The 18008-nt window shown below is 38.3% G+C and overlaps 1 protein-coding gene, 1 long non-coding RNA gene and 1 pseudogene across 2 annotated transcripts; 2 read left to right on the top strand and 1 right to left on the bottom strand.

Moving 5' to 3' along the window:
- Positions 1-6598: 6598 nt before the first annotated feature.
- On the top strand, positions 6599-7543 carry LOC139191949 (uncharacterized mitochondrial protein AtMg00810-like). The gene is made up of 3 exons (XM_070812985.1): positions 6599-6779; positions 6990-7145; positions 7446-7543. The coding sequence occupies exons 1-3, from the start codon at positions 6599-6601 to the stop codon at positions 7541-7543; spliced, it is 435 nt and encodes a 144-aa protein (XP_070669086.1).
- Positions 7544-7751: 208 nt separating this feature from the next.
- On the bottom strand, positions 7752-9060 carry LOC103401860 (pathogenesis-related thaumatin-like protein 3.5; annotated as a pseudogene).
- A 4377-nt stretch (positions 9061-13437) lies between these two features.
- Positions 13438-15904, top strand: LOC139192428 (uncharacterized). Its single transcript, XR_011576600.1, has 3 exons — positions 13438-14352; positions 14447-14912; positions 15006-15904. It is a non-coding gene; the product is annotated as an uncharacterized lncRNA (long non-coding RNA).
- The last annotated feature ends 2104 nt before the right edge of the window (positions 15905-18008 follow it).

The raw sequence follows: 18008 nt of genomic DNA, 5'->3' as shown, positions 1-18008 counted from the left end.
GGATATTCTTTAATTGTATGATTGTGTAAATTTTAAATAGATTTGGTTTCTAAATTATTTATTATTCTAATTTTTTTTTTTTTTCATGTTTTATATTTTTTATGATTGTATTTATTTGAAAGACAAGTTAATTCTTTCCTCTTATTTTACTATTAATAAAGGCAGAAATACAACATAAGAATTCTTCAGAATTCTACAATCTCTCCACTCTTTCTCTTTGCTGCACCCCTCTCATTCTCTCAGTTAATTATAGGCCACAATAATTTTGAAGCATGGACATCTTGATATTATTGGGACACATGCAAATTGGGATTGATTCGACATTCAACATTGAACTACTTATATTTGTTGGAGGTAATATTGTCACTTGACGAACTAAAAACAAGATTTTGTTGTTAGATTGAGCATCGAGTATATACCACATTGTAATTATGAGTTATTATGGACAAAACATGAAATGTGCTAATGATAAAATTGAGGTTTAAGCTTAAAACCTCATGTGAGGGATGGTCAACAGTTATGGTGGACAGATAATCGCGGTTATTTATATATAACCACATTTATCTGTCCACCATAACTGTAGCTTTCACTCTGAACACCGGCGCACCCCTGGTGGCTTTCACTCTGAACACCGGTGCACCCCTTGGTCGTCCCGTTAAGGTGGCCCTTTCCAGGTCGCCCCCTCAACAGTATCGGGAACTTAGGCTCTGATACCAATGTTAGGTACTCAAGCCCAAGGGAAGAGCCCAATCCAAAAGACTAGTCCAATAGGTGGGAGGACCCCAAAGACTTAAGAACCCCTACACCCCATAAGTGTAGTTGATATGGGATCATAACATTACACGACCCTTCGGAAGGCGACGCCCACGACAGCCCTTACTCTAGTGGCTTTCACTCTTAAAAGCGGCGCACCCCTTGGTCGTCCCGTTAAGGTAGCCATTTCTAGGTCGCCCCCTCCTCAGTGTCGGGAACCTAGGCTCTGATACAATGTTAGAACCTAGCTCCACATCTTCTATAATTGCACAGAGAGATAGTAACAGAACAACAATATCATTTCATTAACCCCTTTTCCTCTCTTACAATGTACTATTTATACTAATACTCAACTCTAACTGTCACCACAAGATGATGCCATCTGGCATCCAAACATTTACCCTTGTTTTACCCATTTTTTAACAAGTTAAAAATTAAAAAAGAAATTTGTATGAAATGCAGATCAGAGAACTTGAGCCTCTCATTTAAATGGACAACGGCAGAGAAGCAGACCCACATAAACTTAGACGGAGGGCTTTTTTGAAGCTTCCAAAAATGGAGCGTTCGTGATGAGTGATGACTTGTTTGCTTTGTCCCTAAAAAAAACCTAATACTATTGTCTAGAAATGGTAATTAGTGGGCAGTGGGGTTGGTGATGCAAAAGCCGTAAAGCCTTATACATTCATGCAGGAGATGAGAGAGAGGCGGAGATGAGAGAGATGAGCGGCGATGGGAGTATGGGAGAGATCGAATAGTTTTTAGGTTTTTAATTTTTTTAATTTTATAAATATTAAATAAATGGCTAAATGGGTAGCTGTTTGTAACCGTCAGTAATATTCATAATCATCCATTTAAATTTCATGAATAAATAGTTATACCTATAACTGTTTATTTGTTTCAACGGTTAGCCATAACCGCAACCATGAATTTTAAATGGACGGTAACCACGGTTATCCATACCTATGGATATTTTGCCCATCTCTACTGTCATGCCATTGTATACTGATAATAAAATAAGCGATTTATATTATTCACAATCTGATTCAATATGATCGAACTAAACACATAGAAGTGGTATGGGACTTTAGGTCTGAGTTTATTAGACCCAACGTGACCAAAGATCCTACCTTTTGTTTAACAACCAACAGGATAATAACATTGAATTTATGAGATTCGAACTTGGTTTCAGAGAGTATGGCCAAACTCAGGTCTTTTATGACTCATCCTTTTTAGTTAATCAAAAACTGTTATCCATAAGATTTCTACATAGGACCACCTTTGATGAAGTAGTCGTTCGCAAGATTCTGTTGGTTTTATTCATTTGAAAGACTTAGGACGGATTTGGATCCTTGTTGGATCCCCTCCCTAGGGATCCTAAGGATCAACAAACACGAATCGTTGATCAAAAATCGTGCAGCCACAATTTTTTCTTTTTTGTTTACAGTTCACGCAAAATGATGCTGCTTTACTTTTACAAATAAAAAAAGCATTTAATTAGGACCGCATGATTTTTTATCAACGGTCCTTGTTCATTGATCCCTAGAATTCTCAAGGAGTGGATCCGACGAGGATCCAAATCCATTAGTTTGGAAATGCCTAATTTTTTTCAAAAGCAGGTCTGAAAAAAAAGCTGGGCTGTATTATATGTTTGTAAACAAAAACATTTTTCTTTCTCAAACGCTGGTGAACAGTGTAAGGCCCATTCGAAGCCAAGCAGAAGCAGCAAAAACATGCTTTCAAAACAGGCTTTTTTTTTTCTTTCTAAAACGCTGGTGAAAAGTGACTATTTAATGAATTTTTAATGGCAATCCCACCCTTTCTTTCTAGAGAACTTTAATGAAAAGCACCGGTACTGTTCATTTTAACGACAAAACCATATTTTTACACTAAAAAATCAATCCTAGTACTATTCACTTTATCTTTTATTTTGTCCTTATCATTAAAACTCAAAATTTTCAAGTTTTTATCATTCTTTTCTTTTTTATGCATCGTCCCCCTTCTTTCTCCTCGCCGTCTCCTCCAAGCTTGAGCTTGCTATCTCGTGAGATCGAAATCCTTTGGTTAATTGAGATGGGCACGCCAATGTGGTGGCTGCAAGTTGTGGAAGTGGGTTAGGGCCATTAGGCGAGGGGAGGAGCTACGTTGGGTGGTCTGGTCGCGATGGCAGTTTGCATGGATGATCTGGTCGTGGTGGTTGTTTGGATGGGTGATCTGGTCGTGGTGGGGGTTTGAATGGGTGGGGTGGGTCTGCTTGGAATTAATTTAATTTTAATTTCATGTTCTAGTTTTTCTTCTTCAAATTTTATGTAAAGATAATTTAACATTTTGAATTAGGTTTGAGAGAGTAATTTTGGTAATAGATTTGGGTTTAAAGAAAGATTAATTCTTTAATAAAAAAATAATATGGGTGAAGAGAGTAAATTGGACGTAGAAAGAGGTTACATGATTCAAATAAAATTTCTCTTTTATGTTTTTTTAATATATTTCCATATTTTAATTAGTTTAATGAAAAATAAAATTAAAACCAATGTCCTTTTTGGTTATTATAGACAATTACAACAACTTTAGATAAAAAATTTACCAAATACTTTAACATTCTTTTTATAATCATAACACTTTTACAGAAAATTTTACTAAATAATTAACTGATTTATTTCAAAGCTGATTATACTCACAACTTTTTACAAAAACACTCTACCGTATATTGGAGACATACAAAGTTTGTGTAAAGCAACTGCATTAAACTGTATTCTCTCTTTTTGAAAAGAAAAGAATAAAATGAACAACTTCATCTTGTACAACCAACCAGCATGGACAACTCTTGAAAAAAGACATTCTTTTAAGTACTGCTTCTAAGTTCAAAGGGGATGTAAAACACACCTCTACAGTTAGAGAGGAATAAACAACTTATTTTTAAAAAATTAATCCATTGATTAATCATCATCAACAATCCAATCATCACAGCCCACAATCTCAGTGACTTTGTGTTGCGAGTTATACATTAGTTAAAATGTAAATAGTAGTTTATTGTCTCACATTGGTGAAGTACATATGTAATACCAATTGTAACTCCTATATATACTCCACTTTGGAGATTAATGAAGTAATAAGAAATTCCCAAATATTATCATATATTTTTGGTATTTACCATGTTTAGTTCAATATGGCATCAGAGCAGTTCGCTCTTGGTGACCTGTGTGCTTTAAATTTTGTGCCCATATTTTTCGTGATTTCCTCCGAGTGAAAAAAAAAAAAAAAAAAAAAAGAAAGTGTCGTGCTACAGTGCCGTGAACAGTGGTCTTCTACAGTGCGTGAACAGTGATTGCTACAGTGCGTGAACAGTATTTGCTACAGTGCCGTGAACAGTGATTGCTACAGTCTCTGGTAAATTGTTTTCATTCCGCTGCGTATCTTTTGTGCCTTTATTGTTCGTGATTTTGTTCAATGGCTCAATATAATCATAGTGTTATTATGCATCTTGGTGAAACAAATAAATGGATAATTGATACTGGGGCCACTGATCATGTGACGAGTGACCCTAGAGTGTTTGATGAGTTATGTGATTATGTTCGTGATCCGTATATTACTAGTGCAAATTGAGCACTTTCCCCTGTGAAGGGTGAAGGCACTATCTCTTTGACTCCAACCTTATCACTAGTCCGTGCTTTACTTGTTCCTGATGTTAAGTGCAATCTTTTGTCGGTAGGAAAACTTCTTGATACTTTATATTGTTCTGCTCACTTCTATCATACGTATTGTTATTTTCAAGATATTCAAACTCAGAAGATAATTGGTTATGGTAAAAGGATAGGTGGTTTGTACATCTTGACTATGGAGGATACTGTTGTTTTCGGTTCAAATAATCATCAAGTTTTAAGTGCTAAAGTGGATAACAGACATCAAATTTGGTTGTGGCATCGACGATTGGGACATCCATCATTCAGTTATATGAAGCATCTATTTCCTTCTTTGTTTCGCACTTGTAGTGATTCAGAGTTCAAGTGTGAAACATGTGTCATGGCTAAGAGTCATCGTGCTTCCTTTCCTGTAAGTGATTCTAAAGCTACTTTACCATTTGATTTGATACATTATGATGTGTGGGGTCCTGCAAAAGTTACTTCTAATGGATTCCGTTGGTTTGTTACTTTTATTGATGATTGTACTCGGGTAACTTGGGTGTTCTTGATGAAAAATAAGAGTGATGTTCCGTTACTTCTTCAAGAATTTTGTATAATGGTATCTACTCAGTTTCATACTAAAGTTAAGGTCTTCAGGTCTGATAACGGAGGAGAATATGTGAATCACACTTTGACATGTTTTTTCCGTGATCATGGTATTATTCACCAGACGACTACTCCGTTTACACCCCAACAAAATGGTGTGTCCGAACGGAAGAATCGTCAAATAATGGAGGTTGCTCGCTCCTTGATGTTAGATAAATGTGTTCCTAATCATTTGTGGGGTCATGCTGTTTTGGCTGCTGTGTATTTGATCAATCGTGTTCCAAGTCGGGTTCTTGATTTTCAGACACCGTTTGATGTGCTACAAAAACATGTTTCTCTTGTTTCTGTCTCAAAGCTTCCTCCGAAAGTGTTTGGGTGTATTGCGTATGTGCATGTCTACTCTCATCAGCGGAGTAAACTTGATGCATGTGCTCTTCGGTGTGTCTTTATTGGGTATGCTAACAATCAAAAAGGCTATAAGTGTTATCATCCTCCCGACTCAAAAAACTTATATTACCATGGATGTCACCTTCCATGAGGAAGTTTCGTATTTTGTGAAGCCCTCTTCCGACTCTCCACTTCAGGGGGAGAGGGGGAGTGAAGTGCAGATTCGAATAGATGATATGGATGATGTGTTACAGACAGAGTTGGGAACAGAACCTATTATTTTGCGTGATACTAATTAGTCTGCTACAGATGATGATCGGTTGCCTGCTGCTGATATATCTGATGAATTACCTTCTGATGATCGGTTGCCTGCTGCTGATATGTCTAATGAGTTGCCTGATGATGGTTCGTCCAGTGATGATTCTTCTAACTGTTTGGTACAAGATGGTGGCATACATGAGGTAAATTCTGACGATTCTTCTACTTATCAGTTGCCTCCACGAGCTAATCGTGGAAAACCTAAAGTACAATATGAGCCTGATATGCATGCCAAAGCCAAATATCCTATCAACAATTATGTGTCTTCTCATCGTTTGTCCCAACCATATGCATCTTACATATGTCAGCTATCTAGTGTATCAATTCCTACAAAATTGCAAGATGCTTTGTCTGACCCTAAGTGGGTTAATGCTATGAAAGTTGAGATGGAAGCTTTGGAAAAGAATTCTACTTGGGATTTGGTTCCGTTACCAATCGGGAAGAAAGCCGTTGGATGTAGATGGGTGTTTACTATTAAGCACAAAGCAGATGATTCTATTGATCGGTATAAAGCCAGATTAGTTGCTAAGGGTTATACTCAAACCTATGGGGTGGACTATCAGGAGACCTTTGCTCCTGTTGCCAAACTTAATATTGTGCGTGTTCTTCTGTCCTTGGCAGCAAACCAGGATTAGCCTCTGTTGCAGTTTGATGTTAAGAATGCTTTCCTTCATGGTGATCTTAAGGATGAAGTGTATATGGATCTCCCACCTGGTATTGGAACATCTCCTGGAAAAGGTATTGTATGCAGGTTACGAAAGGCCTTGTATGGTTTGAAACAATCTCCTAGAGCATGGTTTGGGAGGTTTACAAGTTCAATGAAGAAGTTTGGGTATATCCAGAGTCATTCAGATCATACTTTGTTTCTAAAGCGACAAAATGGTAAGCTAACTGCATTGATTATTTATGTTGATGACATGATAGTGACTGGTGATGATCAAAAGGAGATACAGCACCTTCAAAAGTACCTAGCTACTGAGTTTGAGATGAAAGAATTGGGTGAATTGAAGTATTTTCTTGGAATCGAGGTTGCACGATCCAAGCATGGTATTTTTCTATCTCAAAGGAAGTATGTTCTTGATTTGTTAGCTGAAACAGGTATGTTAGATTGCAAACCTGTTGATACTTTGATTGAGCAGAATCATCGTCTGGGCTTATTTCCAGATCAAGTTCCAACTCATAAGGAACGGTATCAGAGGCTTGTGGGGAGATTAATTTATTTGTCTCACACTCGCCCTGACATTGCTTATGCAGTTAGTGTGGTAAGTCAGTTTATGCACTCACCTAGTGAAGCTCATATGGATGCAGTAACTCGTATTTTGAGGTACTTGAAGATGGCTCCTGGCAGAGGCCTGGTTTTCTCTAAGAATGATCATTTGAATGTCGAAGGGTATACAGATGCAGATTGGGCTGGTTCTATCACTGATCGGCGATCTACATCTGGATACTTTATGTTTGTGGGTGGTAATTTAGTTACTTGGAGAAGCAAGAAACAAAAAGTGGTGGCTAGGTCAAGTGCAGAAGCTGAGTTTTGTGGTATGTCTCATGGTGTATGTGAGTTGTTGTGGTTGGAAAAATTGTTGAGAGATCTTGGGTTTAAACACAAAGGTGCTATGAAACTTCATTGTGATAACAAGGCTGCTATTGAGATTGCTCATAATCCAGTGCAACATGATCGAACAAAACATGTGGAGATTGATCGACATTTCATTAAGGAAAAATTGGATGCTGGAATTATTATGTTTCCGTTTGTGAGATCTGAAGATCAACTGGCTGATGCTCTTACTAAGGCTGTGTCTAATAGTGCGTTTTCCGACTCGCTTGACAAGTTGGGCATGCGTGACATCTTTGCACCAACTTGAGGGGGAGTGTTGCGAGTTATACATTAGTTAAAATGTAAATAGTAGTTTATTGTCCCACATTGGTGAAGTACATATGTAATACCAATTGTAACTCCTATATATACTCCACTTTGGAGATTAATGAAGTAATAAGAAATTCCCAAATATTATCATATAATTTTTGTATTTACCATTTTTTAGTTTAATATTGGTATTTACCATGTTTAGTTCAATACTTTGAACCTACTGATCCAGATCCATTACCACACACAAGCTTGTGGTGGTGATATGTGCACACCTGTTGCTTCCTGCATATATAAACAACAATAAAGTGGATAACTTACACCACAAGAAAAAAAATGGGATAGAAAATGCTAAAACATTGATAAACTTTTGTTTGCAAAGCGCGCACCTGCAACAGCGGACATATATTTGGCAAGAGAATCAAATTTCAATGTTCAAAATCTTTTCTTACTTGGACCCTCGATTTTATAATCACTGCATCCAAATTCCAAAGAGAGATCTAAAACAGTTTTTAGTGCATGTAATTCGCTGATGACAAACCTGGTTGAGCAGAAAGCAACGACATAATCTGTGCCTGAGCAAGTAAAGATACTGCTCGGATCATCATAAGCATAACTGTAGGCAGTAGGGCATGCTTCTTTGAACTTCTTGGAATAATATGTGGGTTTACACACAGCAGCATTGCCATAACGCCCTCGGCAGCAGTACTCATCTGTGTCGAACACATCACACGCACTTCTGCATCCAACTTTCTTCCCATTGGCCTTGACAGCTAGCTCATTCGGGCAATTTGGTCTTAGGTCCCCGTCACAACCAGATACACTTCAGTTTCCCGTACCATTTAGAGGTGTCACAACCAACGGCAAGTTGAACCCGTCAACAAGGCTCACATCATAAAAGTCTAGTGCGGCCAATGTGAATTCGGCAAGTGTTGCTGGGGGCTTTCCTGAGGCTACACACTGGAGGGTGCTGCCACAGGACCCGGTCTCGCACGAGCTATTGCCATTTTTGTCAAAGTTGCAGCCTGTTCGACCCCATATCCTGCCAGACCAGCTAACCGGGGCAGTGAACACCATTGACTGGCCTGGTTTTAGCACAAAGCCACCACCATAAGTTGTCCCCAGGGGTCACTGCAGGCCAGACTGTCTCTTTGCAATTGTTTATAATGGTGAAAGTTCTAGCGGACTCGGATAACTTTGGTCCTTCAAACATCCAAGAAACCAATTGCTCTAAAATTTGATATGAAACAAATTAACTAAAAGGGTTGCTAATTTTTTCCACACTTTAATTTACTCCAAGGACGTGACAGATTAATATTTCAAATTTCGATCATATTGTAGGATTCAAGCTTGATTACAAAAGAACCGATACTAAATTCTAATCACTGTCATTATCCATACAAATTGTGAAAGAAACATAAACCAGAAAAATTGACATGATCTAGAAATAATACCTGAAAGAACCATAAAAACTGATAAAAGCGGTAAAATTAACAGATTGAAGCGTTTTGCCATTTTTCTTACTTCCTCTGCCTATCTTTCAATCTTTCGTTCTTTCTAACATGAGGTACATGAAATTACATGAATGAATTGCGCTAAGAAAGTTTGACAATACGCAATATAAAGGATAAGGGTGGAGAAGAATACGTGTGGAGAAAGCACTAGTAAACCAAAGCAGTAGCAATTCATGGGATGCTTTTTGGCAATGCTAGTTAATCTGATTCCTTCCCTACTCCTTTCCTGCAAGTTCATTAAGGTTCCCTACCACCGTTTCTGCGTTTTCCCACATCAAAGCTTAATCCATCTAAAAAAACCATGTTTGCAGAAACTATCCACTCCTTTTTCCTTTTTAATCCTTTGGTCATCGACATTTTTCTCTAATCTGAGGTATGAAGACGGATGATTGGAACTTGGGTGTAGAGTGAGTAACATATTGTTTTAGTCAACTTAGTTAGGGTCGGGTCTGCCAAACTATAAACTCTACTTCAAATGAAAGGCACCGTTTTTTGTTAGAGTTTCATAGACGGGTTGCGGCCTACTACTAATCACATCGATACTATTCTCATTTAACCACGGCTTAATAACTAGGTGTGTGATTTTATGCAAAAAGTCTCGATATAATCAAAAGTAGAACCATTTAATATAAGTTGTAATTTGTTTGTAAGATGACTTTTTAATTTATTTAACATTTTTTCAAAATATTTAACTTCCAAGTTCAGTAAACTGTTAACTTAATAAGTTAATTAGATTCGAAATGTACATTAGTGGACAAAAGTTTCCCTATAGAAAAATCGCTTAATAACTTAATATACAGACCTAGTACCTACTGTTGTTTGATATGGGAAAACTGAGGTCCAAAATTAGGCATATTTTGGCAAAGAAAAAGAACAATAAAAGCAAAATATGAGAAAACCCCATGAAGCAATACCTCATTATCGGCTTGAATCGGCGAGTAGTGATTTTACATGGGCTGGGAGGGTAGTGTACTATAGAACCCAATTGGAACAATCTCCTGGCCCAGTTCGTTGCATAATGTTCAATCTTTTGCAGTGGCGGATGCATTAAGGAATTTAGGTGGTTGTGAGATCATTCGGAGCCCGGATAAGTGGCTATGAGGACCTCTGAGGACCATCCAAGCTTGGCTATGTAGTAAAGGAGAAGAGTGTAGCGGTGGACCAGCAGGTGCAGTTTCTACAAACGATTGATGAAAGAGAAAGAAGACTATTCTGTTTTTTAAGGACTTAGTCAAAACACGTAGTTTTCAGTTAAGCCATGTGAGGGAGATCCTTATTAATTTAAAAAATATAAATAGTCTATTCTCTTTCCTCATACTCGAGATCTCCACCCAATCCCATTTTGCATTCACTTTCTCCAATTGGGTAACCCGGGCCACTAACAGCTGCCCCACACCTCCACATGTCTCCTCTCCATGATCACAACCACCTGGTTCACTTCTCTCCAATCTCCACCACCATTTAATCCCCTAATTTATGAATTTAAGTGAGTTTCTATTTTAATCTAAATTCATCATATAGGATGTTGAAATTGATGTGTATTAGATGGAAAATTTATATTCAGATTAGTTTATAGCTATTGTTAATCTGTTTTGATTTTTTTATTTTGTTTGGATCATGTGTTAGTTAGTTCATATGTCTATTTTTAGCTTCATCAATTGATATGATTTTTTGTTTTGATTAATTGATATATGTAGAAATTATAAGTATGGAACGATATTACAAGTAAAAATCATCATTAATAGTTCTAATCCTATTCCAGATAGTTCAACTCCAAATTTGGATAGTTCCAAATCATCATCGTTCATTTTTTTCTTGTATTGACAATGAACCTATCATGACACATTTTCAAAGTATGAAACCTTGTTGTGGAAAAATTCAGCCTTTGTAGCTTGTAATGTTGTTTGTACAAAGATTATGAATGAAAACTAGGTAGTTTATCGTTTAATTTTCATGTTATTTTCATATTTTTTAGAGTTTTTATATTGGGACCACCTAATGTTAGAATTCTCGATTCGCCAGTGATATCATGATCTTTCTTTTTCGTGCTTACCATAGATCTCTAGGTCTCACTTGGAACAATCTCTTGGCCTAGTTAGCAAATGTTATTTTAGGGCCAAAAAAAAAGAGTAGGTTATTTAATTGCTTCTTTTATCCTTTTGGAAACTCCTTGGTCCCAACTCTTAGACACCCCTATGTGTCTATTATTCTTAAAGTTGCATATGCAACGGTTGAAGTGGGGGTCGACTCTACTCGGCTATTCTCTTTAAACATGCACCAATTAAGATATTTTGATACCAAAACGTAGCTACATATTATTAACGCTTAAAACTTGCATGTTGACAAATTAAAATAATAAATTCTTAGTGGGCTTGGGATACTAACTAAAATGAAATGAACTCAAATATTTAAGTGGTTCACCCTTTAAAACTAAGCTACATCAACTGTGTTGCTTGGATTGTATTATTTCAAGACTACAAGAGCTCGACTAATTACATGAACTCTCTGTTTTCTCAGTTGTCTGACTCCATTACAAGAGGATCCTATCCCTTTATATAGGCCTTCCCTCAATGACTCAGAATGCTTGGGTTCCCCTAATATGACATTTAATGAACCATTTATGTAGACAAGCATACTGACACCTTTTCACATATCGATTGGGTATTTGATGGTGAAGTGACAAGTTCTTAGTCTAGTTAGCACGCCTTTTCAGAGTGATGCACATTGAGCGACTCGCTCGGCCTTGGTTATCCATCCCTGCCTCTCCGAGTAGAAACCCGACCACCTTTATATCTCATCCTAAGCCTTTACTTTTGTTCGTGAGTCGTCACGTGGACTAATTGACATCTAAGTAAACTTGCTCGTAAAACCTTGTGCTAGAAAATTGTCAGGTTGTCTACGTGTCTCTGGTAGTCAGAAAGTACTTTATACAACCTAGTCGGCTGAGCTTGTAAGCGGTTGGCTTTAGTGCTTGAGAACATCTTCCTCTAAACCCTTGGACCTTGGGGTTCTTGATCATTCTTGAGCTTTGACTTTACTTTGGGCTTTTCGTAGCTTCTTTCCTGACCTACACCATTTTGTGGGCAGTGAAGTGCTTAGCGTTAACAAGTCCCCTAACTTCTTGGTCAATGATTTCTTCTTGGGCATGGAGTTGCAACGGTTGTCATGTACCCCAAATGTGCTCTATTAGAAAAAGTGTCTCGAGTGTTCTTGACCTATTGTTCTATTAGTCGCTCGACTATGTCCCTTATGTGCCTTATCTAGATCAATAATCAAAAGACATTTGGGTGCTCGATGCAAGTGTCAATGAAAGACTAGGGGAGTAATCGAGGCGTCTGTTTATTAAAGACATAACAAATAGGCGTGGCCTTGTGCACCATGATGTCTCTTCACGACTCTTCAGTTCTCATAACGAAGTAAATGGTCTGTCACGTGTCACGATCTCTTCACCCAGGTGCTCCATCATTAATGGCTGAGATCGCATGATTGGGTCTATATAACCTCCCCAGTCATAACTTCTTCCCTTTACTTCACATTTTCTACTGAGACTTTGTTAGTTTTCCTTAGCGATTCATTCGGTGGCTGGAAAACTGCTTCCTTAAGACTTTACCCCCTCATCATCGCTTCTTCAAGTAAATTTCCTCTTTCTATGTTTGTTGTATTTTGTGAATCATTGAAAACATGTTCCTATAATTGCTTATTTTCGTAGCGGAATTAAAATTCCCAATTATTGCCATCACACGCACACGTCGACGAGACTAACTCTGGTACCCTTAGTGAAAAGGATAGAGTACACTTCCCTGACATAAGTAGATTAAGTAGCCAGGGATATCTCACTTGAACGAGCGCTGACTCACCCAAGCGCGTGCACCTTAATTTGTAGTGATTCATCTTTATTTTTTTTAGATCTTGGCGCTACTAGTTGATATTGAACACACGCGCAAAGTCGACCGCTTCAGGGCCGAAAAGTGATAGCCTAGAGACCTACAGCTACAAACAATCAGTCGTAGTGGCACATCCAGTTCTACCGATTATTGATTCTATTGATACCTTCTACGAACCTCTAGTCGAATCAGTTACCAATTATTTCTGCCAACCAAGAACCCGACCATTACTTGTGGACTTACCAAATTCCCTTTTTCAGCTATCTGTTCCTGGAGAAGAATCATCTTCTAGCTACCATGAAGATGACCTAAAGTGTGACGCAAACCCAATGGCTTTTAGAGAGATAGGGGATAAAGAATTGCTAGACTTAGTTGATAAGGAAGATCCTCTTGTGGGCTTAGAAAGAATATGTAGAAGCCTTTCGTACATGTACTAAGTCGGTGTCCCATTCGACCATTATTAGATCTTCCTCGGGTTATAAGAAATTGGTCAAGTGGGGGATTAAATCTTAACAAGATGTTGACCCATTGCATTAATGATAAATATCTCTGGGGAAACCGCTAAAAAAAATTAGCAGCCCTGGCCAAACTTATCTTCCTCAGAGAGGAGTTGGCATAGGAATAAAAGAGTCTTTTTGTAAAAACTGTATTTTAATTATTATGATGCTTGGGACCATAGTGTCGACCACATTCCCAGCATCATAACCTAGTTGGAAGAGTTGAAGAACCGATATAGCATTCCCAACGATGTTGTCATCCGAGCACCGGTTGTAGGAGAATAACTTAGCTAGCCGTCACACAGTTGGGTAGCCTTTTCTGCTGAACTCTTCAAGTCTAGCATTCAGCTACCTTTACACTCCTTCCTTCACCATGTTATAGTCCACACCAATTTAGTCCTCACCAAATCAATCTCAATGCCTTTTGTTTCTTTCTTAACATGTACGTGCTCTGGAGGCAATATTTTCAAATAAAGCCCAACCTTACCCTCATCAAACATTGTTATAAACTGAGGAACAGTCTTGGCCATGTTGGGTTCTGTCATGTGCTTAGCTCTTGCTTATTTTTTCCGACAACCCTTCAAACTAAATGCCCTATAAGGAAAACTGGTTCCTTGTAAGCGGTAACTGGGTGAGCTCGACTGAGGTCAAGGCGATTGGCACTCGAGTGGCTAGATGCTTTAGGGATAAGGGTTGAAACAAAACTAACACTTTCCATATCTCATGGTCTGTATGAGTCTTCTAATTTAATGAAAATATCTTTTTTTTTCACAGTTGATTTGTCTGGCCAAGTTTCTCTTTCTGAAGAAGAAGAATTTCAGTTGGCAGTCATCACTTCCTTGCCTTTTAAAGAGCTTTCCATTGCCGCCATATGTACCGAATCTCGTTTAAGAGTGATCGGTCTTTTAAGAGGTAAGCTAACTAAGCCTTAATACCTTCATATATGATCTTGGTGGATTTATATTATTTGTTGCTCATTTTTTCAACACTTCTTTTCACTTTACAGATGGAGAAATGGTTGAGATGGATGTTAAGGTTGAAAAGATCGCCCGTCGAGCTATGGGCAAAAAGAACGCTCCCAGTGGAGCTTGAAATTAGATAGCCGGTTGAGGTGTTGGTAAGAACGGGCCAATCACTTAGCTTGGCAGTCCCGACCCACTTCCAAGGGTGGTATCGATTACTCATCCGAGTGCGGACATGGACAAATCCTTGTGCAAGTGCCTGATTACTGGTGGCTCGGACACCCCTACTGCAAGAGGCTGACGATTGGCTCTTCCTCACCTCAGCGATTATAAGTAAGATCCGACCTACATGATTGCCGCACGCTTTAAGGACACATTTCGCCAAGAGATTTACTCATACTTAAACATCTGTAAGGGAGTCTTTCATGGGGAGAGCATCGTGGATGCCATGCGAGGTTTGAAAGGGACACCCATAAGCAGGTGGCCCTTACCTTCGATCTTCAGGCTGGGGTAAACTTTCATCATGTTCCACGTTTCCCTCATACATGTAATGATTTATACAATTTTTCCTTTAGCTAATCTTCATTGTTTTTCCCTTTGCAGGCTCTCTTCACCTAATTTTGAGGGCTTAGACACCTCTTCAAGAAGAGAAAATAGAGCGTCAATTACGAGTGAGACATGAAGAGGTTGCAAGACGCCGTGAAGCTGAAGCAGGTGAAGCTCAGATCTACCAAGAAGGTTGTTGAGGTGGCTAAGAAAGTGTTCGCTTAACTGCAGCTGAAGACTAAGTGCATGAGAAAGCAGTTGAGCGAATCTTCCACGAGTAAGCTCATGAGAAAGCAATTGAGCGAATCTTCCACGAGTAAGCTCAAGACTACCATGGAGTTGGGCGAGGCTAAAGATGTCGCTCAGGCTTTGATGAAGAAGAATGAATGCCTGCAAAAGGACTTGGATGAATCCTCCTAAGTTGGTGGTCAAGACATGGACAACTACTTTTAAACTCCGAATGGTCAAGAGCTCGCCAACAAACTCTGCTTCCAAGGCTACGTGGAGTTCTACGAAAAGGTGAATTTAGCCTATCCTGACTACGACCTAGATGTAGGGGACGACGAGGATGGCTCCGAGCATGATGAAGAGAATGAGCTTCTCATGGTTGTTGGTGGAAATGGTGTTCGCATAAAGTTGTTGGTAGAAATGGTGTTCGTATAAAGTTGCTGGTGAAAAGGGTGTTCGCAAAGGTTGCTCATGGAAATTGTGGTTTTTGGATATGAAGGCATGACGCTGCTTAGCATGTAAGACTATAGTGGAAACAGTTGGATAGGGAAACAACTAAATCTAGGCAAGGAAGTAATAGTTATAGTAAACAATCGACATGATGTTTGGCAACCAACTCAAACCTAAAAAGGTATAGGGTGTAGGCATTGTTGATTTTGCCTAAGGTTTCCTGAGTCCATTGTAATGCTTGAATTTCTTGAATTGCTTGAGGCTGACAATGCTTGGGACTTGCTCGATTGTTGAAATACATATAGTTAGGAATTCTTGAATTAGCATACTTGCATGGCTTAAAGTACTCAAATCTCTTGTTTGAACCATTTGGTGCAGGAAATACCATTTTTTCTGCCTTTTGAAAACATTTCAGTGCATGGTTAACAGATTGGTATGCACTCCTACTTCGAGTGATTAGCTTGATTGCTATTGGCACTACAAGTTTGATTTAACTTATCTAGCCTTGCTGGGTGTGAGGTTCTGCACATATTGCATTGATAAGCTTGCTTGTTTTCTTCTTTCTGGCAATAAATATGTATGCTTGTAGTGGAGAATATATAGTTTAGGCTTAGTACCCGAGCTGTTCATGAAAGTTTTAGCTCCATACATGACCTAACAAGATATATTTGAGCATTAACAAATATGTTGGTCACATGAGCAAACTTCTAGCATGTAAGTTAACTCATGTAGTGAGCCGTTACGTACTAAGTGGGCATGGTAAGCATTGAGTGAAACTATGAAATAAAAATATGTGCAATCATCTATAGAGCAAGCAATGCAAGTCTTAACTATTTAATGATTTTAGGCATGATAAGTATGCCTGGAGAACCAATTTATGCATGCTTATGCACATTCTTAACAAAAGAAATTAATACACTCCAAATCATAACTTATATAAATTGATGGCATGGCATATATAAACTTGATCGTAATTTATATTATAAGCATGCTTTAAAGATAGGCATGCGATTGATTCTGTAAACACATGGTATTGAAATGAAATCAGTGGAAGATAAGGTTTAATGATTTTCTTATCTTTTGGGGCAGAGATAGGTCACACGGTTGAGGTCTAGCTAAGACAGCGGCCAGCATGAATGACTTTTGACTTTTGACTTTTAACTTTCCGGCAGCGAGTTTCGCACTCTCCAGCATTGAATGCCAACTTGGGCTTTGTTGTGAACATGGATTTTTTTCCTTTTCCCCTTGGAATTTGCAGGTTGCACTTTGGTTGGCTTGGTTTTTCTTTGATGTGCTTGACTTAGATTAGCTTGATTGGTTGGGAAGCTTTTATTTACTCGGCATAAATTTGCCTTTATTTGCTTGGCTCAAATGGTTTGCATGGCATGTATTATTAGCAAGTTCAGATGAGAGTTGGTGCATTTTAGATTTTTCAATAGGCGAAGGTTGAGTTACAGAGACTAAACTCGGGCAATGGAGCAGGGCTTAAACATGAAGAATGGAATATGGATTAAAACATATGTTAAGTGGGAGAAAAAGTGTGATTAGAAAGGCCATGAATTTTGAATGTGGTTTCTGCTAAAGGTGATATCTTCTTGGAAATAGAAGCATGGAGTTACATAGCTTGTAAAAATGTGATGACAGCGGTGGATTTTGCAACAACTCAAGTTTAGGTAATTGGGGAAGCTTTTCCACAGGTTGCTCAATGACTCTTATGGGAGTTGTCATGGTAAATGGGGAAGTTTTTATGGCAATTGACTTGGATAAATGGCATGAACTAGGAACGGTCGTCTTGGTTGGGTTGACTTGTTTGGCTTGAAAGGTTTTTCATGGCAAGTTGTAATTTATCATGTCTCATTCTTAATTTCTTAGGTTGGCATGTTGCATGTGCATCACTTGAACCGTTGAGGAGCTTGTGTGACACTTTGTAGTTTTGTCTTTGGTTTGGCATGATGCATAGATTATGTTCAAACCATTGAGCAGCTTGCTTGGCATGTTGCATAGGATAACTTAAAAGTTTATTAGCATGCTTTATACTTTTTCTTGAGATTTCCCAATTTATTTGCTTGGTTTTGGCTTGCTCGAATGGTTTGCATGACTTGCAAAATAAGTGTTTTGCTTGGCCTATTGTAATTTTGTGTTGGTTTGACTCGTGAGGTTATGACTTTTTGTTGGATACATGATGAAATATTAGTTATGTTCAAGAAGTCACACCAGAGCTAACGCTGGAAACTAATATTTCAACAGTTAGAAAGAAGAGTTTTTATGTGCTTGTTTGTACCATACTTAGAGCATCCGTATTTAGATCTCATATAAATACTCGGAGAACTCAAATGTAATTATGTAATAAAGGAATTGACAAATATGTAATAAGTGAGAAGC

The sequence above is a fragment of the Malus domestica genome, chromosome 15 (genome assembly GCF_042453785.1).
Source record: "Malus domestica chromosome 15, GDT2T_hap1".
NCBI classification, from domain to species: Eukaryota; Viridiplantae; Streptophyta; class Magnoliopsida; order Rosales; family Rosaceae; genus Malus; species Malus domestica.
This window is presented reverse-complemented; position numbering and strand designations above follow the sequence as displayed.